General features: G+C 45.3%; 1 protein-coding gene across 4 annotated transcripts in view; it reads right to left on the reverse strand.

The window, feature by feature from the left end:
- Positions 1-13,531: 13,531 nt before the first annotated feature.
- The window catches only part of dpysl2b (dihydropyrimidinase like 2b), a 28,111-nt gene continuing 16,400 nt past the window's right edge, over positions 13,532-25,242 (reverse strand). For 2 of the 4 annotated variants that reach the window (XM_076029863.1, XM_076029865.1), the window contains exons 6-14: positions 23,922-24,002; positions 23,725-23,793; positions 22,551-22,671; positions 21,818-21,974; positions 21,561-21,702; positions 20,153-20,323; positions 15,386-15,565; positions 15,138-15,303; positions 13,532-14,197 (exon numbers count right to left, since the gene is read on the reverse strand). In XM_076029863.1, coding sequence (XP_075885978.1) covers positions 14,115-14,197; positions 15,138-15,303; positions 15,386-15,565; positions 20,153-20,323; positions 21,561-21,702; positions 21,818-21,974; positions 22,551-22,671; positions 23,725-23,793; positions 23,922-24,002 — 1,170 coding nt within the window. In that variant the 3' untranslated portion in view covers positions 13,532-14,114. Of the gene's footprint in view, positions 14,207-15,137; positions 15,304-15,385; positions 15,566-20,152; positions 20,324-21,560; positions 21,703-21,817; positions 21,975-22,550; positions 22,672-23,724; positions 23,794-23,921; positions 24,003-25,242 lie in introns of all 4 variants that reach the window. The other 2 variants (XM_076029862.1, XM_076029864.1) reach the window with 1 other exon arrangement.

Genomic DNA, 25,242 nt, shown 5'->3' on the forward strand with positions numbered 1-25,242 from the left:
CTGTCAGAGGGGCGAATAACGTCTTTTACTCAGTGTCTCTCCCGGTTTCAATTGGGGAGAGTGGTGACGTTCACAATGTGTTTACGTCTGCTTGGCATGATGGCCTCAGTGATTTCGGTGGTGCGATTGGGTCTCTTAATGATGAGGGATTTTCAGCGTTGGGTGGCGACGTTGCGTCTGTGCCCACGTCGTCACCTCAATCGCAGGATAAAGTTGACGCCGTCGGCGATCGCGGCTCTTCGCCCGTGGAGAGACAAGACGACTTTGGAAGCGGGCGCACCGCTAGGGGCGGTGTCATCCAGGATCACCATGACAATCGACGCGTCCTTGTCAGGGTGGGGAGCGACCCTGATGGGCAGGGCTGTGAACGGTACATGGGACACGGACAGTGCTCAGGCTCACATAAACGTGTTGGAGTTACAGGCGGTGTTTTTGGCTCTGAAACGCTTTCAGACGTTTCTGCAGGGTCAACATGTGTTAATAAAGACGGACAATTCCACCACAGTGGCATATATCAACCGTCAGGGGGGTTCACTCGCTCGCCACAGCTACACAATCTGGCTCGCCGGATAATTTTGTGGAGCAGCGACAGATTCCTATCGCTTCGTGCAACACATATTCCAGGTGTTCTGAACAGGGGCGCGGACCTGATGTCACGAGAGAATCCTCTTTACGGGGAATGGACTCTTCATCCTCAGGTGGTGCGTCAAATATGGCAGAGGTACGGTCAGGCTGCCATAGATCTCTTTGCCTCGCAGGAAAGCGCTCAGTGCCCTCTATACTTCTCCCTGTCAGACGTAAGCGCTCCACTGGGCGTGGACGCACTGGCGCATCCTTGGCCCAGGATGTTGCTCTATGCATTCCCACCCCTGAGTCTAATCTCTCCCACCCTGGCCAGGGTGAGGGACCAGGGGTTCTCAATGATTCTGGTGGCCCCTCGGTGGCCAGCCAAACACTGGGTGGCGGAGATAGTTCAGCTGCTGGTGGGAGAGCCTTGGCCTCTGCCCATACGCAGGGACCTCCTGTCTCAAGCCTGAGGGGAGATTTACCACCCCAACCCAGACCGACTGATGTTGTGGGCCTGGCCGGTGAAAGGTGGAACCTGAATGCGGCTGGTTTGCCGCAACGGGTTGTAGATACTATTCAGAACGCTAGAGCTGCTTCCACTCGTTCACTTTACACTTGTAAGTGGCGGGTTTTTGAGAAGTGGTGCCGTGTGAGGAACACGTTTCCTTTTCATTGTTCAGTGGTTGAACTGTTGTGTTTCTTGCAAGATTTGGTTGATAAAGGAAAGGCCTTTTCAACTATAAAGGTGTACTTGGCAGCTATTTAAGCATGTCATGTCGGCTTTGGGGATAAGTCGGCGGGACAGCATTCCCCTGGTTAGCCGTTTCATGAAAGGAGCTCGAAGGAAACTTGCGGTATCTAGACCCTTGGTTCCCCTTTGGGATCTGTCAATCGTGTTGGAGGCTTTGTCTCAACACCCATTTGAGCCTTTGGATGGAGTGGGGCTAAAGTTTGCTTCGCTGAAAACTGTTCTACTGTTGGCTGTAACTACAGTAAAACGGGTTGCTGAGATGCATGCGTTATCTATTCGACCCTCTTGCTTGCAGTTCGCACCCGGGCTCACTAAGGTGTGTTTAAAGCCGAATCCAGCCTTTGTTCCGAAGGTGGTGGAGGCCGCATACAAGTGTAGCCGGATTGAATTAAAGGCGTTTCATCCTCCGCCTTTCTCGTCAGAAGAAGAGAGAAGGCTCAACACTTTGTGCCCAGTACGGGCACTACAGGTGTATTTAAATAGGACAGCAGCTTTCAGGAAGGTCGACCAGCGGTTTGTGTCGTGGGCGACTCCTCATAAGGGAAAACCAGTGTCTCGTCAGAGACTCTCTCATTGGATGGTGGAGGCCATTTCCATTGCCTATAGTTGTAGAGGCCTTCAGGCCCCACAAGGTTTGAGGGCTCATTCAAATTCGGAGTATGGCCACTTCATGGGCTCTGTTCAGGGGAGTCTCAGTCCAGGATATTTGTGAGGCGGCAAGCTGGGCGTCGCCCCACACATTTGTTAGGTTCTACAGAATGGATGTTTCAGGTCCTTCTGTGGCACAGGCAGTGCTTGATACAGCAGTGCCATAGGCGTAGACAGGAAAAGGAGGTTTACGTCCCTAATAAATAGCGCTTCGGGATGCTCATGCATTCCGCGAGTTGTCTATATCTCCCATAGTGAAACACCGAACGAAGTTAGAAAAAGAACGTTGGGTTACTTAACGTAATCCCTGGTTCTTTGATAACAGAGTGAGGTGTTTCACCAACATGTCCCTCCTTGCATGAACACGGTAAGAAAACTGTTGAGAATGCTTGGAAAGGGGTGGGTCGACTGTGGTAGTGGGTAGGGGCGGGCCCCAGGCACAGTTCGACCTGTCTGTCATGGACAGACGTTGTGTCATTGGAGCTTCCAGAACTGGTCATGCGAGAGCGATTCCCAGAGTGAAACACCTCACTCTGTTATCAAAGAACCAGGGATTACGTTAAGTAACCCAACCATGTAGATGATAGCAGCGTCAGAGTGACAGACAAGCCAGAGCGAGTTGCAGTGGGAACATCTAAGTGTTTCCAAAGTGATGATGCATCGTGTTTAAACAAAAGAAGAGAAACACATCGTGGGTTTGGTTTTAAGTGGCGTATGTCAGGTGTCTCATCGTCTTTGGCGAGTTGTGTTTCATTAGCAAATAATGTTCCCAGTCAACAATTTGTTCTCACAGGATTAGAGGCTTTGGTACGCCTGCCAAACACAATAATAACAATTAGGAAGCTTAAGACTTCTTATCAGAGGGACTCTGACGCTGTTGACATGGCGTCTAAAAGAAGGAAGAAGAAAAACGGGAAACAATGTCGGCAAATGTGAGACTTGAAGGAAAAGATTCAACACTGTTCCGTGTGTCATTTTAAAGCGGTGCGCTGCCGTGTGTCTGCTGTTTTCCCCTTTGAGCGCTTGTCGCTTGTCGCGGCCCGCGAACCGTCTCTGAGAACTCATAAACATGCGGCTCTCATTTTCTCCAATTATTCAGTGGCGGACACAGCGTTGCGCCGCATTAGGCAGCAAGTAGCGAGGGATTTGCTGTTGACTTTTCCAAAAACAAAAAATAAAAAAAATAGAGGGGCCGCATGATTTTAAGAAAAAAAAAAAAAAGACAAAACACAATGCAGAAACAAACTGGCTTTTCACGCTGTAGCTTACATCCCACACACGTCTTCTCACAGGAACAAATTCCCTGCTTTCCAACAAAGCAAAGGGCCCGTGGCAAAGAAACTAGGCTAATTAATGATGTAATAGGAAAGATGATGCAACGTCACAGGCATGCCTGCGGTTTGAATGCAATCCTGGTCGGCTTGGCGGTGAAAGCCATAAAAATGCATCCATTTAATGTAAAACACCTCCTTTCAGTTCCAAGCACGCCGGTTACACAGTTGTTCTCTCTCTCGGCGCAAGTGGCTCTAAATGTGAACGCGTTGCGTGGATACACGTGTCAAGCACTTTAACCCTCACCTAAAATACAACAGTACTAATGTGTCACATTTGTACTGTGTGTGCACTGTGTGCACACTTTTAAAACTTTGGAAAACAGTTCTCCAGAAACTGTGCAGTATCACTGTATAGTATCACTGTGTAGTGTCACTGTGCAGTATCACTGTGTAGTGTCATTGTGTAGTGTCACTGTGTAGTATCACTGTGCAGTATCACTGTGTAGTGTCACTGTATCACTGTGTAGTATCACTGTGCAGTATCACTGTGTAGTGTCACTGTATCACTGTGTAGTGTCACTGTGTAGTGTCACTGTGTAGTATCACTGTGCAGTATCACTGTGTAGTGTCACTGCACCATAGCTGCTTTTTCAATTGTTTATTTGGCTTTGTTTTTTCTTCGATTTGTCACATGCTGGTATAAATATGATTAACACACTTAATACAATTATGTTGCGTGAAATAATTAAAAAATAGTTGCTAAAGACTCATGAGCATCAGATAGAAAAACAGGGCTGATAGTCCACAATGGGCGTTTTTCTGAATGTAAAATCTTTTAAATTTTCCTCTTTTCCATCTTTTCTCGAATTTAAGTGAATCTATTTTTGTCAAGTTGCATTTGTTTTTTTTGGGGGGGGGGTTGTTTTGTTTTTCCCACTCCAGCACAACTTTAGAACAAAAAATAAGGCACAAGGAAGTTTTGGGAATGGCAACTGCGTCTCTTCAGGTTCAGACTTCACAGTCGTCATTCATGAGTCTGCCGCCAGTACTGGGAGGAAAAACACACAGAGAAATAAACTTCAGAACCGCAGCGTGACTCCGCCTTTGTTTTCAACGCCAGTGCACGCACACCTACATCGGGCCTCTGCGTGAGTGCAGAGCGGAGGTGGCGACCCTGTTTGCCTCCGTCTGCTCGAAGATTATTCACCGAAAAAAACAAACGCGCGAGTCCCGTCGAATGTGTTTCTCTCTCATCTCCGGCGGGTCACGCCAGGGCAAGCGCTATGTTGTCATGGTGAATGGATGCGGCCACGGATTGAGAGCTGTTTTACATAATCAGTTGACTTTGCAAAGTGTTGATTCGTCACTGATGGGGGAAGGTCGTGATTCATGCCCCCGCCGAGCAGCGAGCGGGGGCACGAGCTCAGAGCTGCCGAGGCACGAAGGAGTCGGACGCTTGGTTAACGCTGATGGAAGATTGATGGGATGCGCCCGAGCGTCACCTACGCTCTGACTGAGCACCTTCCCAGGGGTTTAAAAATGCATCTCGGATGGGAGAAAGTGTTGTGCCACTGCAAAACCGATGTTGACTGATGATCAGATGTAATGCTGCGTGAACGCACTTCACGTGTCCCTCTCTTGAAGAGTTAATGCGAGGCATTTGTCAAGGTTGAGGCAACGCTCTGTGTTGGTGCATAGCCGGCCAGTCACAATCCTCAGTAGTGGTTTGCTCAAGCCAGTGATGTGAGGGCTAATATTAGATGCACAGGGAGGTAATTATATCACAAATAAGCTCATTTTGACTCTTCCCAATCAGACATTTAACAGGTGGCCATGCATGGACAAAAGACCGGCCTAACAAAAAGAGAAATACCCCACCAGTGTTACTATTGTTGTGCATGGGAACTGCAGCGTGGAACTGAACCCATATACTGTAAAAGCTTTGAGTCATCGTGTCTTTTTTTTTTTCTTTTATTGTGAAATTTACCACCCAAAATGTTGATGAGCCAACCACTGCTGCAACTTCCTTTCTAGTGTGTTTTAGCCAAAGCTAAGCTCCTGTGTAACCCAGCAGGTGACAAATCCTGGATATGCCAGCCTTTCTGTCTTCCGGCGGAAGGCGGGTCCCCAAACCCGCCTCCCCGGTAACCACATGGGACGGTCTCGCCTTCAGCGTATTTCCTGGTTGCATCATCGCCGTTCCCTACTGATGGGCAACCCCGGACGTGACCTTTTTATAGCATCAAGCTAACCATTGGTTTGCCATCCAACCATGGCGTTGGATGTTCAAATAAGTAAAAACCCTACGGTATTTTATGTAAGATTTGAATACTTAAATGTATATGTTGTGTGTTTGCCAGTAATTGCTGCCATTTCAGCTGACTTCCCAGGAAGCAGCAGCACGCAAAGCATCCTGGGATACAGAAGGACGCGAAGGATAGTAGCGGTGCATCCTTCAAATCGGCTAAAAGTAGGGTGCATTTCAAGGGCGCATTTGGAGCGTCCTTCGAATTTTAGTGAATTTGGACAAGCCTTCGCGCATTGCTATGATGCAACTGGTCTTCAAATGCAGGCTAAGTCTTGCGTGTTTTCGGGCCGACCTCGCGAGACCTCAGAGTCAGTCAGTCAGGCCAGACTGACTTTCTTTGAAGGACGTCACATGCGGTCATGTCACTCGGCACAGCCAATGGCATTCATCTATTTCGCCGCTGTGATTCAGTCGGACAGTGTGCAGTGGGGGAAGCTGGTTGAGAGTCAGCTTGCAGGTTGGTAGAGGTTTGGTTTCGCTGTTTTACATCAAAATTCGGCTTGAGATTCAATGTACTTTATATCACCTCGTAGGATTTTTCTGTCGCATTCCTAATTCAGTCAGAAGAGTTTGTGCGTCAGCCGTATTCTGTGGAATTGTTGAGTTTGAATGGCCATTCGTTTTGAATTTCTGTCCCTTGTATACATATGTGTCTTTATTATTTTTCTTCAATGATATATAGTACGGGGCGACACAGTGGCGCAGTGGTTAGCGCTGCCACCTCACAGCAAGAAGGTCGTGGGTTCGATTCCAGGGCCCGGGACCTGGGGCCTTTCTGTGTGGAGTTTGCATGTTCTCCCCGTGTCTGCGTGGGTTCTCTCCGGGTTGTCCGGCTTCCTCCCACACTCCAAAAACATGCATGTGAGGTCAATTGAACATTCTAAATTGTCCATAGGTGTGTATGTGCGTGTGAATGGTTGTTTGTCTCTATGTGGCCCTGCGATGAACTGGCGACTTGTCCAGGGTGTCACCCTGCCTTCGCCCTAAGACAGCTGGGAGAGGCTCCAGCAGACCCCCAGGATCCTGAGTAGGAATAAGCGGTTATAGAAGATGAATGAATGAATGAATATATGGTACCAACCAAATGCAAAATCAGGGTGTATTCACACTTGCCCTGTTTGGTTCGGACTAAACCAAAAAAGTCCTTAGTGTGGACCTTTTGGGCTGGTGGGAATACAAACCAGCAAACTCTGGTGCGGTGGTTCTGACAGCGCCAGAGGTGGTTCTAACAGCCGGTCCGAGACCTCGCCGGAGAGGTGGTCTCGGTTCGCTTCCAAACACACCATGGTGCAGTTCGGTTGATGTGTGAAAGCAACCGCACCGTGGTTCCAACCAGTTCTGAAATCACACACCTTTATACACCTTACAGGCTTCCACAGCCACAGGCATGATGGGAAATATTGTTTTGGTTAGCATGGTAGAAAGTTTAGTAGTACGTCGTCGGACCATCAGGCTAACGTGAGTCGTGGTTCAACGTGGAGCAATGAGGAGACGGTTCTTGCAAATGTCTTCAATGTAGCAAAATGGTAAACATCTCCTCATAAAATCGACGTTGCATCAAAAGCCTCTGATGCTCCAAATTTCCTGGAAACACTCGTAACTGTCTGGAAAAAAAAAATCATTATGAGAGTGCAGCACGCTGGAGATCCATGATTGTTTACTTTACGTATTTTACCGTGTTACCCCGCCCCGGACCGTTTTGTCCAATGATTGAACGATCTTTGCACACATGTGGGTTTGTTGTCAAATCCTGGGACTCGATTTGCGAAAATTGCAATGTGAAAAGGAACGGCACCAAACCAATAAAGATACATTGTAATTTGGTCCGGACCAAAGAAAGCGAACTAAAGGACCTACTGGTGTGAATACACCTCTGTAACATAGGTGCTACACCTGCAACTCCTTTTTCTTTCCTCTGGCGGATTTCATGGCAGCTCATAGACGTTTCCTCCCAAAAGCAATCCTAAGACTGACTAAAACTGTTTCTGCCCAATTTGGCCAGATGGATGAGCTAAGTTTCCCGATAAAAGCAAGCGAGCACGCACAAGCTACTCACTGAGGACCCGATGAAAACGTCAACATTTCCAAGTTTAATGGCAAAATGCAAGAGTCTGTAGTTGACGAATTTATTCGATGGATCAACCAATTTACAAATGCAACACCTGGCACAAGTGGCCAAAGCTACCGTTGTGATGTTTTTTGGAGTTATTTTGTGTCTCAGGAGGTAAATAATCAAAATATGGCAGCAAAGAGCCCAGTGGATGTCAGGGTGAGTTAGATTTATGTGTGCAAGTTCTTATAACGTGGCACACATCTGATTTTTCTCCAAAATAATTTCATAAGAGGAGAAAGTGAGAAAAGCAACTGATCCTGTGCGTTATACAGGATCATAGCATGACGAACAATCAACTGACACACATGTAAGTGCACTGTCATCTGGTAATCTAGTATTTCATGATTTTGATGCGTCCAAAATGTATGCTGACCACTCATACGAGAAACCTCGTACTGGAAGGGGAGAAATTGTCCCAACATGTCCAAAATCATCAGAAAAGCGATCACGTCCCAGATGTGCCCTACAGAGACGACTGTTTGACAATGGTTCAAAATTCAAAAGGGAAAAGAATGCAATAAAAACTCCAACAAAATCCTCCCAGAAAGAAATCTGACAATACACTTTTTCAGGAGTAACGGTGGTGAACATGTTGAGATTTTGACTCTGCCACTAACTAAACTATCATTACACCGTTATTTCAGGGACTTTTGGGGCTGTTTCAAGGATTATTTTGAAATGATTGCATTCCATCAGTCCATATCATGGAAAACCATCATAGGAAGGTCGTTTTGATGAGTTCCTGGCTGTTAAAGTATTGTTTTTGATCGTGTGCCCTGGCTACTTGGCCAACTAGTTAGCGTGCATGACTATTACCTGGGAGTCTGTTGTTCGAAGCCTGCCCGGGCCCTCTTCACCTTGCCACACTAAACTATCATAGGTCGGTAATTTCAGGGAGTTTAGGGCTTTTTTAAATATTTTTTTGAATCTTTTATCTGCAAAGAAAAGCAACATACTAATTATGACGATTTTTCAATCTTCAGACAATAGCTAAAGCTATGATATACGGAGCCTCAGAAGGGACATGGGGGGGAAAAGAGACCACTTATCTCAGGATCCCGAGATAACTAAGTGAGGATCCCGACTTAGCTATCTTGAGATACCGAGATGAGTTAATATTTTTTTCCCTGATCTGAATGTCCCCTCGGGGACTCCGTAGTGACGTTAATGTTCTTCCGAGTCAGTTAGGTTGTCATTGAAGACAAGAACAATGGAGCAGTCATTCTCACTATATTCTCCTGTGAGACCTCTCTGGCACGAAGGTAGTCCTCCAAATCCTCCTCCATGCTTCCACATTGCCGCAAAGCTATCCCGATGGTTGCTGAACTAATCTGGAAGTGCATCGAACTCAAACTGCTCCGGAAGTACATTGACCTCGAACAGTTATATAGTTCAGTTATATAGTTAACAGGATCCTGAGATAAGTGGTCTCTTTTTTTCTCCAACTCTTTACATTTTATTTTATTTTTTTTGCCTTGTGTCCCCTCTGGGGCTCCATAATAATAGGACGTTGGTTTTGGTGAGTTTTGTACCGATTAAAGAAATGTCTTTCTTTTTTTTGTGCATAGGAAAAAAAACCCACATGGTATAGTTTTCAGACATGTTGAGATTTAGCTTGGTCGGTCTCATGCTGTCGGTCTCATGCGAAGCTAAAATAGGATGTTGGTTTTGGTGTGTTTCAGACTGTTTAAAACTATAGTTTTTCAATTTTCGGACTTGAGATTTTTTTTATTCTGCCACTGCATCTCCTGTTAAACTATCATAGGACGGTTAGGTTGGTTGATTTTTCATTTATTTTTCATTTTCATGTTAAACTCACAGAAGCTATTCATGATAGCTTATCATGGCAAGTTGACGGAGCAGAAATTCTCAACATTTCCAACAAATCACAAAACGAATTAGAATTCTACCGTTTTTGGAGAAAAAAAATTAATAACAAAGGGGGGGGGGGGGGTCAAAAGTGTAAATAATTTCCAAATTCTTTTAAAATCTTTAGCTGTCGGAAGTGTTGGAACTGAGGTTCTTACTGGAGCCACACAGACCATGCGGGATACAAAGCTGAATTAAATCGGTTTATTTTCTGCTTAGTTTCAGTCTGTGGTTGCTGGACGAGGTGCCAAGCAATGTATGCCAAATGGCTCAGCCCAGGTAAGCGAATGCAGAGAGGAAGTCCCGCCTATCCTGTCCCCATGTGTATGGGGGTTGTGATTAGCCGGAAGTAGTGAAACCACCTTGCGGAGTGGAGGAGACGTTGTATTTGTACAGTAGTCTCTAACATGGCGGGGTACCATTTACGAGATAATAATGTCATAATGTCTGACTTTTTAATCACTGATACAGTTATACCTTCTTGTTCAAGTTGTCTGACCTGTTCTGAGAGGAACGAACACAAAAACGCCCGTGGTGTCAAAAGGCTACGGATCTTCCGCAGATATTTTGTGGCCGGGGAAATACGGGGATTTCACTCGAAGGTGCCAAGAGGACCGATGTGCTATCAGTCTGCACGCCGGAACATGGAAATGTCATTGAGCGAAATGAATCAATGTGCCAAGGGGTAGAACGTGCCGTGGTGAATTTCAATGCTCTGGAATGCTGATGAAATCCCTACAAATGAGCGGCACGGCAAACGTCGCCGGGAGATGAGTGTTCGATCGAGAAGGCAACACTGCCATCTGGTGTTTGAAATAGCAAACAACATCTCCCCCACCGCCCGTAAATACACAGCTGCCCCTTAAATTGTTGGTTGGGTTTTTTTTTGAGAGTCCAAACTTTTTTCTTTTTTTTTTTAACGCGTTTTTAACAGTTCTAATTTCCCAAGGCTTTTTGGTATGATGTATGTATCATATTATACACAACAGTGTATTTGTAAACAGTGTCTTGTTTACAAATGGGCTTTGGGAGTTGTTTTTTTTTTCCTCCCCCTGTCTTTAGAAGACACATTTTGACACCACCTGCCTGCTGCATCTATTTTTCTCTTTCGACAAAGTCGTTTTGAGTCATCGTAAAAAGACTGCTGTAGCTTTTCAATGAACTATCTGAACAAGGTCAGTGAAGCTTTGGTCTGATTTCAAAATTAAGGGTTTGGTGTTAAAAATGCGTTTTTCCTTTCTCAATTTCTCAAATTTCCACCCCGCAAATGCTGTAAACCCTTCACGTTGAAAACCAGACGCTTTTCTCGAGTTCCTCTTGTTTCTTATTTCACGCTGTTCTTGGTGGAAAGGAACAAAAATGTATATTTTTCATGAAGTGCTCTTGTATGTGTCATTGTGTTTTATGCAAAGCCTTTGCGCTGCTCTCGTGTTGAATTGCTCGCTTACGGACAAGCTTCTGGCAAAAACCAAAGAAACACAAAAACAATTTTCATTCAGCATTTTCTCAATGTTTTAATTCCTTGAAGTCCTTGGATATCTTTTTTTTGTTTCGTTTCTTTGTTTCTTTTTCTTTTACATCATCATTCGTGGAATTTTTACGTCATCCGTAGAGAGAAAGCATCCCAGAAAGCCCACAGTCACCATCAAGACAAACACTATCGCACAGGTTCACTTTCACAGAGGGGAAGGGAAGGGAGTGGGGGAGGGGCTTTACAGTGAAGGGTGAGCGAAGAAGGCGGGGCCGGGGATGAAGAGGGCGTGTTCAAAAGTATCACCAACCTCAAAAGAAAAGAAAACAAGAGGCGAGGAGAGCTCCTCTCAGTTTGTAGCAGGTTAACATACATACACAGCACTGATATATCATTGGCAGAATATATGGCATAGAAAAGCATCCAAGCCGACTGAGTTATAGGAGTACAAGTGTGCGTGCGTGTGTGTGTGTGTGTGTGTGGTTTGTGTGGTTCGTGTGTGTGTGTGTGTGTGTGTAGCTGTACAAATAGCACCCGGTTAAGGACGCGTTGCCACGACAAACAAAGAGCAAAAACTCATGAGAGAAATGAGTAAGCGGGAGAGGTGAGGAGAAGACTGAAAGGAAGGAATGACATGGACATGGCGGGGCAGAGTGAGTGGGTGGGGGGGGGGGGTGTAAAACAAGAAGCTCACTATTCCTCTCAGTGTGAGGACTTTTACACTGAGTGCAGCAGTGCAGTGAGTCGTCATGTGGACTCTGATGTTGCTCGGTTCCAGAGACAGGGGGGATCAGTCCCACTTTGGAAGGCAAAAAAATCTTAACCTTTTGACTTTTCTCTCTCGTCTCGTCTCGCCTGCCGCTCTCCGGGTTCTAACGACACCCTGAGTGTCTCTAGTTTGACGACGAGTTTCCCAGAACTGCAAGAACTCCAACTTGTCTTCACTTTTAAGTGTAATTTGAAAACGACAAAAGACAAAGATGCAGGGGACGTAACAGGCTTTAGCGACTTTTAGCGTGAAGCTGAAACTGACATTTTTTTTTGTGAGAGGCTGTAAACAGAGAGCTAAACGAGAGCTAGGGACGGGGTGTCATATGTGAGCTTCAGTGAGTGTGTTGTTCGCGATGCGTCCTCTAGGGGGCCGTCTGAAAAAGTGACTACGAGCTCAAACTCTGACCCTGACTTTGGGTCCCGGTACTTCAGTCTGCGCCCCCGCCTACATCAAAGCCTAACTAAAAGCTACAACTATCGCTCATTTGTGGCCCTTTATCCGGGAATTCCATCCTGGAGGCCGGTCCAAACTCTACTTTACATAACCGACCTCCGGCTAAGCTAATTAATCACGGCGGGCGGAAGGGAAGAGAACACACTCCGGGATCAAAGCCGAGACGGGGGGGGGGGAATTTAGCGGGGCCGGTCTCAACGAAGACCAGGGCACGCGACCTACAAAAATAGTGAAGGAAACTAAAAGGAGGGGGGGTTAACTAATGGCCGCTCGGTGAGGTCACATCCACTACAGCGTTAGCAAGGCGTGCGCACCGTCCAATCCCGCGCACGTTGACGCCACTCAGGAATACAAATGGTTCTACTCTCGAGCGTGAAATAATAGTGCTCAGCCCTCGGGCGCTGGCCTACTCACAAAATGACACTGTAAGAAGTGGCATGACAACAAGTTGAAAATGATACTGAAAAAAAAGCAAACTCTAAAACATCAGTACATCTCAAGATATCGAGCATCTTTCGGCTCCGCCCACACAGGAGGCAGCGCGAGGAGCTCAAAATCTGGCACCTTTGAATCGGTTAATCCTGGCTAATTTGCACCCTTTTTTTTCTTTTCTTTGTTTGCTTAAATATCTTACAATCCTTCTCTTACCGCGATAAGAATACCAAGAAACAAGGAAAAACACCACTAACAAATCTACCAGTGCAACTTCAGTTGGTTCAGGCACATAAAGACAAAAGAAGATTTTTTTTTTTTTATTATTATTATTTGTTTTTGTTTATTTTAACGCAAGTGCGAAAGTAAGTTTCTGAGGAAGCAAACCGGTGCCAGTGGGGAAACGCACAGAAGCCTCAAAGAGCCGCGGGACCGAAGCCAGCCTATGAGGAAGTTAGCTATCTGCCGGGAAACCTGCCCTCGGAACGCTCGCCGTCAGAGACGCTCGCGGAAAACTGCACGACGCTCCCCTCGACCGCCTTCAAAACTCCTGCTGCTCCGAGGCACCGACGGGCTGTTTGGATGAGCAGCTACCTCTGCGAAGCCACGCTGGGTAAAACATCAGGTCAGAGCCAGTGCCGCGTTTCTCTTCCTTTCTTTTTGTTGTTTTTTTCTCAGAATTTAAGGCCATCCTCGCGGCAAAAATGTTGAAGATATTCCTAGAAGTGACGATAGAACAACGCAGAGCACAGTAAAGTGAGGTAAACGACATGCCACGTAATTCAAAAAAAAAAAAATTAAATAAATATAATCACAGGTAGTCAATCGTTAATGGCTTCTGGTCGGATTTCAAAAAAAAAAAAGGTAAGACTGTTTCATTTTTGAGCAACCTTTACTGTTTGGCCCATTTTATGTAGCAGGAATAACAAGACTGCCTTTGTACGCATGCTTCAATAAAAGAAAAGTAGCCAACATATGAAAGTAGCAAAAAATTAAAACACAAGCGTCTGTTTTCTTGTCTGTATTAACTTAGTTTAGTCTCACTCGAGCCCTCTCTTGAAAAAAAAAAAACCCAGCAAAACTAACAGTGAAAGAATACATGGCAGAGAGAATGAATGGTATAAAAACATAATAATGCAGTCAAAAGTGCTCAAATAAGGAGAGTTTAGATTTTTTTTTTTTTTCTCTCTTTTTCATCGTATGAGGCAGAGCTTTTTTTTTCTTGTTATGTTTCTATCTGAGTCCTCTGTGGTTCAGAGTTTGGGGAGGAGGGTCCTCGGACAGCGGAGGAGGAGGATGAGGTGAACGGTGGAGGGAGGATGGTCTGGGTCTGGAACCGCCGGGGGCCGCTGCTCTCGTCGTGCACCCCACAGAGCTCCCAAAGTCGACCATCCTCCATCGGCTTTTTCTTCCGCCCCCCCCACCCCTCCTCGTCAGCTGGAGGGCGGCTGGAGCTCTAACCCAGGCTGGTGATGTTGGCCCTGCCACCTGGCGGCGCCACAATACGCTGGGTGTTGCGACGTGGAATGTTGTCGTCAACTTGAGTTCCTGAAACAACAGGAATGGCAATTAAGAGGTCATTTTAGCTAACTAACCAGGTCTCACAACAGCATCGCAAAAGGTTTTTGGGAAAAAAAAAAAAAAAAACAGGCAGTAAATGAGTAAATGATCAACCTGCACAGCTAGAAGTTACGGAAGCTCCAAGTGCTAACTAGGAACAACCAGCATGTTGTAGGTTGGCTGGAGGACAATCCTCCTCTGAAACAACACTGAGGTAGGATTAGCAAATAATTAAAGCCAAATTTATAAATAACTTGTCTGGACATTCAATTTTTGTCCATATGAAAAGAGTGAATTTGCTTTTCGAATTAAGCCTACATGACTTGCACATACACAGCCAGTCTGTCAATTAGCTGTGATGTCAGAGTCACTAATGTTGTAAAAAAAAAAAAACAGGAATTGCATTTATAAAGTAACCCTGGGAGATCTGTTCAACAGTCAACAACCAGAAAGGTCTTGTGACCCGAGCTTGAACTCTTGCACAACAGCGTGTTGTTCATGACATGACATGACATTTTACACATGAAATGCTACTATGGCTAAGTCCTGTGGTAAATTCAATCAGTAGGATTAGCAAACATTCTGTTTTCCCAGGACATGTCCTGTTTTCATGCACTGTCCTGAGTGTTTTTTTTTATTTTATTTTATACATAAAGTGAAATAATAAACAATTTTCAATCCATACAGAGAAGGCAAACATTAAATATATTGAAATCTTTCATTGTCATTTGAATATCTCATTGCCGGGCCAAGCATAACCCCAATCAATGGAGCTCTTCATTTGTTCAAACTGTAGAATAAACTTCAAACTACAGACATTCACAGCCGATGTTACACACGATGACGGGAAGCAAAAGTTAGAGGAATTAATATCTCAAAATGTCAAAAAATAAGGGAAGATAATAAAGAGCTGACTGACCGGATAGGCTGAACCCAGACTGGTGCAGGTTGCGGACGGGCTGGTTGGGTTGCTTGGCAGGTGAGGTCTTGGCAGAGGAGGCGGGAGTCATGGCTTTAGGTGTGACTGACACCTCGCAGACCGGACCGTCGTACAGTCCTCTGGGCACACCCCTCAGCTCAGCCAGCTGCGTTTTTACATAGATATTTTTTTAATTTAAAGAAAGCAAACACGAGAATGAGAAGAATCGCAAGACGGTTGCTCAGTACCCTGCTGCGAGCTTTTATCCTCTTGTAGACGAAGTCGGGGAAAGGTTTCCGGGCCACGAAACGTCCCGACCCCTCGGTGGCGTGGAGGGTCCCCTCCTCCAACACGATCTTGCCCTGGCTGATGACCACCAGGGGCCCGCCGCGCACTTCCATCCCCTCAAAGATGTTGTACTCCACAGTCTGCGGAAGAAGGAGGGAGGCGGTTAATTTAAAAAAAAAGGGGGGCGGGGGGTTGGGGGTTTATTCATATCTGTTGACCAGGCCTCGCCATGCCCACTTTAATTGGATTTGATTTGAAATATTTATTTCGAACGTGTGAAATCACGACCAAAGAAACAAAGTGTCGATCAACATAAATTGAAAAAGTAAAAATAAATAAAAAGGAGTAGGATAATGTAGAAACGTATACACTCCTAGCCCCACCCTCTACTATTTATGAAATAAATCTATATATATATATATATATATATAGATAATAGCAATTAGGAGGAGGAAAACTCTCACTCCAAACCTCTGCTGCCTTGCGATTATACTCAGTCAAGGAAAAGACTTCAGGTGTGAACCTCGAGGAAAAATCCAGAGTTGGAGTCTCTAAAGCAGTTTGTTGTTGGATTCAACCTCACTCTGGCAGCACCTGCGACGGTGCAGGTGCCAAACTGTAATGTAACTGTAACTGTTCCTTTGGGCCCATCAGCATCGTGCAGAGGGGAGGCGTGCTGCATGGGCAACAACACGTTCTCCATACTTAACCGCCCAGGCTGACATCCATCAAACCTGGAGAGGACACTCCAGCCTCGCTTTTAGCGGGGAAACAACACAGAGAGCAACAGGTTATAAGTCATCGCTCAGTTGGCTTAATAGTGTGGCGCCGGGGGTTGCTGTCCATGGTGGGAGACATTCTCCGGTCTCATTGGACGGCTATCGCCCGCCTCAAGTTGGGCAGCCCCCAGCCAGAAAGGTGCTGCCCTGTCATGGTCTGCTTTCCTCATTGTGTCCATGAGGACTAGTGCTGTGTCTCAATTCAGGTTCTGCACCCTTCAGACCGAGTGTCCTCCGTCTGAAGGAAGCGTTCTTAGAGTTCCCAGCCTAGAAGGACGGACCAGACCCCGCCTCCCTGGTAACCACTCGGGACGGTCTCGCCTTCGGCGTATTTCCTCGTTTCGTCACCGCCGTTCCCTCCGGCTGGCCAACCCCGGAAGTGACGTTTTTATAGCATCAAGCTAACCATTGGTTCGCCATCTAACGATGCCGTTGGATGATCAAATAAATAAAATCCTACTTTAAAAACTGGATACTTTATGTGAAACCTCAATATTTAGATTTATATGTCGTGTCTTAACCAGTACATGCCGCGAATTTCAACTGACTTCCCAGGATCCCAAGATGCTTTGCAGCCGCACGCAAAGCATCATGGGATACACAAGTACGCAAAGGATAGTAGCGGTGCATCCTTGGAATCGGCTAAAACGAGGGCGTATTTCCGAGTGCGCATTTTGAGCGTCCTAAGCACCCTCGGGAATTGGGACAAGCCTTCGCGCAGCGCTATGACGCAACTTCCTTCCAAAATGCGCACTTCAAGGATGCAGACCCTGAATTGAGACACAGCATAGGAATCATCTGAACAGCAGACTATAACCATCGCACCAGGCAGCAAAAACAAAAACCACAAGAGTCCACTTCTAAGAGTGGGAAGTTGGAACGTCCGGACAATGTTGACCGGCCTTTCTGGAAACCTGCAAGACATAACTAAATAACCGCAGGAAGGCCGCTATCATTAATGACGAGCTAAGCAGACTGAATGTTGACACTGCCACCATGAAGCCCAGAGTGTATGGAGTAGGCTTCACGGTGAGGAACAGCTTGCTGAGTCTGGTTGAACCGGGCATTGGCGGCTCCTCGCGCCTCTTGATTTGTTACACGGATCAGACTGCAACCGAAAAACTTCCATCGCGCAAAGACACAGGGGAACTCTCGCATTGATAACAGCAAGATGTCACAGCCTGGCCTCGAGCAGCAATTTGCAGAGACCTTTTATGAAAGAGTTTGACGCCTCACAACCTGGGGACCTGGTGACCAATTTTGAGGTCCTGTCTCTTGCCAGTCTCCCCCAGCTTGTTCACTATACTCAGACAGCGCAGATTGCGTTGGCTGGGGGCCGCATCTTTCGCATGGAGGATGGCCGTGTCCCTAAAGACATCCTGTATGGAGAGCTGTCAGCTGGTGGGCGAAGCACTGGCCACGCCCAGCTGCGTTACAAGGATGTCTGTAAGAGAGACGCGAAGGCAACTCAACATCAACGTCGAGTCCTGGGAGGGGTCCTTGCAACCGACCGTACCGGGCGGAGAAGCACTCTGAACCACAATCTCAAGTCGGGTGAGAGTGGCTGTTGGAAGCAGAGGCGGATAGGCGGGCAAGCAGAAAGGCGCGTGACTCCCACAGACCGGACAGTATGTACAGATGTGACCGTAAAGACCTCCCGTATTGGTCTGATCAACAGAGGCCCACTATAACAGCAATTTTTATTTTATAATAATAAAACACATTTGTATTCCAATATACACTTACATAGCAATACCCCATTTAAAAATCATCATATCACTATCAGCAAACTCAGGTATTAATAAAAACTGAAAAAATAAAAAAAAATAAAATAAGCTTCAACGTTGGCAGAAGTTCCCGTCCGGCAGCTGCGCCCCTGAGATCCTTCCCATAGCTCGCGCCGCATTCCAGCGCGAGCACAGCGCTACATCGACGCGGCATCAGCATCAAAAGCGGCCGTCGCAGGGGTGATGTAAGCCAAGCGTTATCGCATTGGGGCGTCGCAGGGAAAACCGCTGAGCTATTTGACAGATTTATGAAAAGCCCGCTCGGCTTCCTGTCTGCAGAATTGCCAGAGTGAGATGGACGGCGCTCAGGTCGGCGTTAGCGCCCCCCCGCCGCTGCGCGGAACTGCCGGAATATTAATGGATGAGAGCGCAGTTCTGAAAGGAGCTTAAGCTGATTTAGCTCACGCAGAGGTGAAAGAAAGAAAGAAAGAAAGAAAGATAGAAAAAGAAGAACATCCTCCACTCCCATTCTGAGGCGTACGGTGCTAAGACGCTAATAAGCTAACCTGTTGAGGGAAACAAATGAGTGCCAAGGGCCTCAGTTCTCTCGCCGAAGAAGAAGAAGAAGAAGAAGGAGAAGAAGAAGAAGAAGAAGAAGAAGAAGAAGAAGAAGAAGAAGAAGAAGAAGTTAGACCTATGCGCAGATGGGAAATGTGGGGGAATTTTCTGCTCCCTGCTAAAAAAGAAAAATAACACTAGTGTTGAGGTCATGGCAACGTGGTGGACTCTTAAATGAGATCACCAAGGCAGAACAGCCACACACACACACACACACACACACACACACACACACACACACACACACACACACACACGCACGCACGGACTGAATGAGCACTTTCTCCCACCAACAGTAGTCGCTTACTTTCCGTCTTAGCGGAATAAAAGGAAACCAGATACCATCACAGAGCAGAGACAGGACTCCTAGAACATTCCAATAGTCTCTATTACACAGCGCCTCGCACACGCGCACACACACACACACACACACACACAGTCATTTGGCTACCAATCAGAAACGTGTTCCAGTTCCCTGGCAGATCTTGCAGATGACATCACTCCCTCCGCGCCATGTGAGGCCCACACCCCATGCAGCACAGCGAGTCACTGCTCTCGTCTGTCACACATTTCTATCCTAACGTGCATTTTGCAATTCATGCTGTTGTCGTTGCAACATACAGTATATAGTGGTGGACAAAGGTTTTTTTCACACCCCATTTATTTGTTATGTGTGTTATGTGTTTGATATGTTGCATTAAGTAAATGGTAAATGGTAAATGGTAAATGGACTGCACTTACATAGCGCTTTTCCAGCACCTTCACGGCACCCCAAAGCGCTTTACAAAGGCCTCTCATTCACCCATTCACACACGCATTCACACACCAATTGTCACTCTTAAGCCTCCAAGAGAAATTTCCATAAGTCCCCTTCTGCATGGGCACTGATTTTCCCACATATATTTCATGATAATAATTACGACGGGGTCAAATTCTGAAGGGTTTTGGATTTTTTTTTTTCTCTTTACAGTTCATCAACGATGTCTTTGCTGTTTTCTCAGGTTTTGATTAAAACTGACATTAGAATGCCAACTACACCGTACAGATATTTCCAAACAACTTGTCTGTCTTGTTTGCTTTAAAAACATCTTACTTTTGTCTCTTCCCGTAGAGTAAATTTTTGCAGGAGGCTGTAAACAGAGGGCCAAATGTGATCTTTTTTTGCAGATGGACAGCATTTTTTTGTTTTTTTGTAATATATACTATAAATTATACATGTAATTTATCCATATAAATTATATGTATGAAGCGTTATACATTTTTTATAATGTATAATTCAACTAAGTATATATATATGCATATATATACATATATATATATATATATATATATATATATATATATATATATATATATATATATATATATATATATAAAAACACTTTTTAGCTGTTCTGTTAAAAACGCTATATTACATATTATGTATTAATATTAATATTATATGTATTTAATATGTCCTGTAATAACATCACTTGACTCGCAGGAATGTAGGAACTTGGCGCCTTTGTGCCTAGAACTCTGAAATTCCAGTTAGCCATCAAAAAGAGACAGCGACATCAAAAGATCCGACACATTTTGTTCAATATTCATGCGTGGTTCATACCGAGTTGTGGGTCTTGGCGGAGATGATCTTGGTGCTGTCGGGGTCCCACAGCACGAGGTCGGCGTCTGAGCCCACGGCGATGCGACCCTTGCGGGGGTAAAGGTTGAAGATCTTGGCGGCGTTGGTGCTGGTCACGGCCACAAACTGGTTCTCGTCCATCTTGCCCGTCACCTAAAACCAACGGATGGGCCGGAGCAGAGTGAGCACTCGAGAGCCTTCGTCCTCGTGGACCATTGAGGAACGCCCCCTTGACCTTTGCCTGTTTGTTGACATTTCCTTTAGGTTTAGCTCAGCAACTGAAGTGGATGCGGTAGTAGGATTCACAAAGTGGATTTTTACTCACCCAAAAAAATCAAACTAGACTGCAAATAGAACATGCATAAAATGGAAAGAGCTCTATTGACAAAACTGCTCCCTTGCATCGTAACTAAGCTTTGAGATGATATTAGAAAAGTCACACAATTCCTTCCTTACATCATTACATCAGTATATATTGCTTTACAATAAACGCTGAGCTGAATCTCAGGAATACTACGCTTCCCAGAGTGCACCAGTAGCAGTAAAGAGGTGCTTGTCACCTGATCAGTCATCACTGATTTAGAGCACCTGGGAAGGGCTGGGGGAAGCTCAGCCATTCAGTCAAACTTCAAAGGAGAAAGCAGAGTTGAAAGAACAGAGAGTATCCGAGTCCACTCATGGGTTCAGTCCAGAGACGCCAGTGGTCCGCGAAATGCTTATTTGCTTTCTCGGTGTTCTGGAATATTTCATTTTCTTTGGTCAAGTTTATGTGAACTGTTGTGATTGGTTAAAGAGAGCAACGCAGCATTTACCTCAATGATTTTGTTTCAAATTAGGTTGAATTAAGATATTTCATTTTGAGTAAAAATCTAGAACATACTGTAATGCGTGTGTGTGTGTGTGTGTGTGTGTGTGTGTGTGTGTGTGTGTGTGTGTGTGTTTATGTATATGTATGTATAATATATGTATACATATATCTATATTCTGTTAAATGTTAAAACTTTACTTACTAAAATGTTGGACACACAAAATTAGATTATTCTTTTTTCGCTTTAAAAGGCTTAAAGTGATTGATTCATTTAAAATGGTTAATATGTCAACTTTTTGGTTTTGTGTTTCATGGTGTTAACGTTTTTTTTTTTCCGTCTAACACAACCAACCAACTAAAAGGAAAATAAAAGTTTGAGTTGGAAACTTGACTTGAGTTTTCCTTTGGAGGGAAAGAGGTGGACTTGACAACAAATGAGCAAAAAAACGTGCAAATGTCTCAGACATCCATTGACCTGTAACATGTTAACGTTCCCTGGATGTCAACATGTATCAGCCAGAGGTCAACTCAACGGCCCGTTCAGCATCCTTCCTTCACTGTGAAGAGTACGAGCACGCCTACCACACACTTGTCCCAGATGACGGACATCCTCTCCTCGGTACCGTTGACACCTTCAGGGATCAGACTGAAGTCGTCCTTGCCCACAGCCCGCTGGGCGGTGTTAAAAGGACAGTGCGCGCTTCCTGTCACCTGCAGGTCACCACTGTGGAGTGAGAGATCATCATTATTATTATTTAACATCTCCATGATTTTTTTTTTTTTTTTTTTTTTTTTCTGGCACCAGGTCCAGGTCCGATTTAAACAGTGGCAACCCTCACCAGGACAGCAGGGAGTTGAGATAGTCGGGTGTGGCTGGGTCGGGGCTCAGCGGAGGAGAGGTGACGTAGGCGGCTGCCTTCGCCCAGTTCTTGCTCCAGTAGTGGGAGCCATCCGTGCCCAAGCTTGCGGTGATCGGCTCTCCATAGACAACAGTGCCTTTCATTAAAAAAAAAAAAAAAAAATCCAAAATGCAAATCACATTGCATTACACCACTGGACTATAATGACAGCTGGATCGCTCAGACTCAGACTCTGTCGCATCCGTCTTGCGGTCCTCCAGCACACAAAATTTTTCAATTCATAGCAGAATTCCAGAACCACGGATAAAGAAGTGGGAGATGGAGGAGCAGGAAGCAGGACTGGAGCAATACACGATAAAAAAAATAAATAAAAAGAGACGATACTTTGGCTTCTCTCAGCTGTGGTAGCAGAGAGATTAGCGTCGGAGGCTGCTGTGCCAAAAGTTCTACCAGAATATTTTTCCCATTAAAGGAAGAACGCGAAAGAAAAAGAATTGACAGGCTTGATGGACAACACCAACACCAAATATCTAATGGCCAAAAAAATGCGCTGTACACATGCTGGCTATGTGAGATGGATCTAAAAGAAGAAGAATTCCATCTGTGCTCAGCTACTTGCTACCAGCGTTCACAATAACCGCCTTTAGTGTTCATCCCTCCGTGCCATGTTGAGGTTTCTGCTGTTACATTTAGTCACATATCAGAGTCTCACCCTTCTTCCTGGCCTGAGCGATGACATCGGCGGCGCTCTTGCTCATCACCTTGGTGATGTAGAGAGGGCAGTTGGTCTGATTGGCCACGGTCACCGAGCGGTTCACGGCCTCCGCCTCCACCTGGGAAAGAGATGCGCATTTCCCGTTGTGCATCGGTAATTTCGCTAATGAAAGCCGCCAGTTCCCGTTAGCATTTTACCCGCTTAGGTTTGAAATGGGAATAAATGCACGCTGGTAATAGAAAAAGAACCAGACAAGAGACGTTGAAAGCCAGGGGGAAAGGCCCGGGTAACTGTACCGCACAGTGTTAGCGCTGTGCTAAGCTAACGAGCAGCAGCCATTTATTGACAAAACAGGAGAGGATAATGAGTTAATGAGTGCAATGCAATGTTCTGAGTTCCACTGGGTGTAAACTAACACAACATGCCATTGGAGTTACATCTATGGAAACGCTGCCCACACAAATGAAGCATCGTTATTCACTGTTCCTTTTAAAGAAGCGCAGTGCGGCTGCCTCACATGTGAAAGCCATTTCCAGCGTTTCCAGTGAAGACGAGGTCTGATTAGATGTTCGAGACGCTGTTGATTGATTGCGGAAGGATATGAGGAGATACTTATTCACTTAACGACCGCTGCCCCCTTCTGTCCACATCTGGACGTTCGGTGAGGAACGCAGTGATTCATCAAAAGAATGCGTGGTTATTTCTGAGTCACGCGGAGGTGAGCGTGTGAGCAGGATGCGGCCCAGTGAGACACATATGGATTAGCCGTCAAAGAGAGAGAGAGAGAGTCAAACAGCGCAGCGCAGACTGCTGCTGTGAAGTTTGGAGAGGAGCGCATTTTATAGTGCACTGGGTGGCATGGGGTGGCGTGTGTGTTTATGTTCTACAAACAAACAAATGATGCAAGTCACACAAAAGAATCGTCAGAATTTGGAACGCCAACGCAGCATCGGGCTAGGCGTTAAAAATTTCCTTTCAGTTTTTTCACAAAAAAAAACAAAGACGAGGAATCCTTTGTGCATTTTCTCTCACCGACAACGCCAGCACTTCACATCTACGACCGTTTTTTCCCACAAAGGAAGAATTTTCAAAGGCTTTTTTTTTTTTTTTTTTTTTTTGGCAAAATAGAAATGTGGCACTAGTCAGCGCCTACAGTGTCAAACAGTCCTACCTCCTCGGGGCGGCTCAGCACGTGACCCTCAGGCCCGGTGATGCCCTGCTCCAGGATCCTGCGCTGCTCCTGAGTGCACGAGACCAAGAAGTGACGATAATTAGCCGTCAGTCTATTATTAAATGCTAATCCTCTGTACATAGGAAAAAGGTTCACTCTTCGTGTGCCGCGAGCTTATGTGATCAAGAAAAACATACCTCAGCCACAATGTCTCCATTCTCAGCGTGCACCTGAGCGATGGCGCCCAGATCCCGGATGGCGCTGAACACCTCGTACACCTGCAGCAGCAGCAGCAGCAGCAGCGGGCGACACAGCAGTGAGCTCAGAGCAACCTGAATTCAGTAAATTCTGCCAGTTTGATAAACGATGACTGGCTCATCACCCTGCTGTCCAATATAAGTCGCTGTATGAACACTTTGAGACGCAGGGTCGCAGCGTGTGCAGCTCGTTTTTCTCACCTGCTGGATATTAATCTTGTACCGTATCAAGCCGACAGCATTTAGCACCATCTAGTGGACTGAGAAGTTGGTTGTAAATTTCTAATACAAACTTGTGTCTGGTAATAATTTATTATACTAGCAGACACTGTTTTATTCTATTGCTTCAGTATTGTATGTATATTGTATGGTATCATCAGCAGTTGTATTTATTGCATCAGTAGTAGTAGTAGTAGTAGTAGTAGTGCTACTGTTATGATTTCCATTATTACTTTCAACCTATTTATTTCCCTTCTAACTATTGTTATTAATCAAACACCTCATTGTGATTCAATGCTGTACTTTCGCTTTTGTTTTAGTTTTTCTAATTAAAAATAAGTGCTAAAAAAAAAAAAAGAACTGGGGAAAAAAAATTCTCATATATTAAAAATGAGTCTCTACATTTTTTCGACCTGTGTTTTAAAATATTCAGGTTTCTTTAAATAGGACCACTTGTTGTGAAGTAATCCATGCTGCACTCTCTACTCACCATCAGCAAAAACAGCCCGTTGGGAGTTTTAGATATATGAACCGACCTGCTTCCTTCAAACACTCATAATTGCCCAAAATAAATACATAATAACCACTGCAGCACTGATTAGCCAAAATCCAAATTGTATTTCACCAACAACCTTAGTTCTTGTAAAAGTAATTGTTAAAAAAAAAAAAAACGTTTGTTTATCAAGGTCAAGACAACATCTTAAAGTCAGCTTTTTTTCATAGAGAAAGATTTACAAAGCAATGACAAGGGGCAAAAACAAAAAAAAAGTTTGGAACTGGGACTCTTCAACGCGTGATTGTAGTAGGAGCAGCAATGTGTGTTCACTTTTGACAGTCGGAGCTATTACACAGTCAAACAGTCCCTACAGGTCACACACTTCAAAAGAAAATGACTGCGCACCACCCTCAGTGTGTTTATCTTTGCTTTTGGCTCAACAACTAAGGACTCACTTACAGTAACTGCACGGTGAAAAGCACTTCTGCAGCTCAACAAGGGAAGAGTAGCAAGCAGCACAGTCTCTTTCAGGCCTTCTGTCTCAGT

This window comes from Nelusetta ayraudi, unplaced genomic scaffold (assembly GCF_046127955.1).
Source record: "Nelusetta ayraudi isolate G7.1 ecotype Tasmania unplaced genomic scaffold, CSIRO-AGI_Nayr_v1 ptg000026l, whole genome shotgun sequence".
NCBI lineage: Eukaryota > Metazoa > Chordata > Actinopteri > Tetraodontiformes > Monacanthidae > Nelusetta > Nelusetta ayraudi.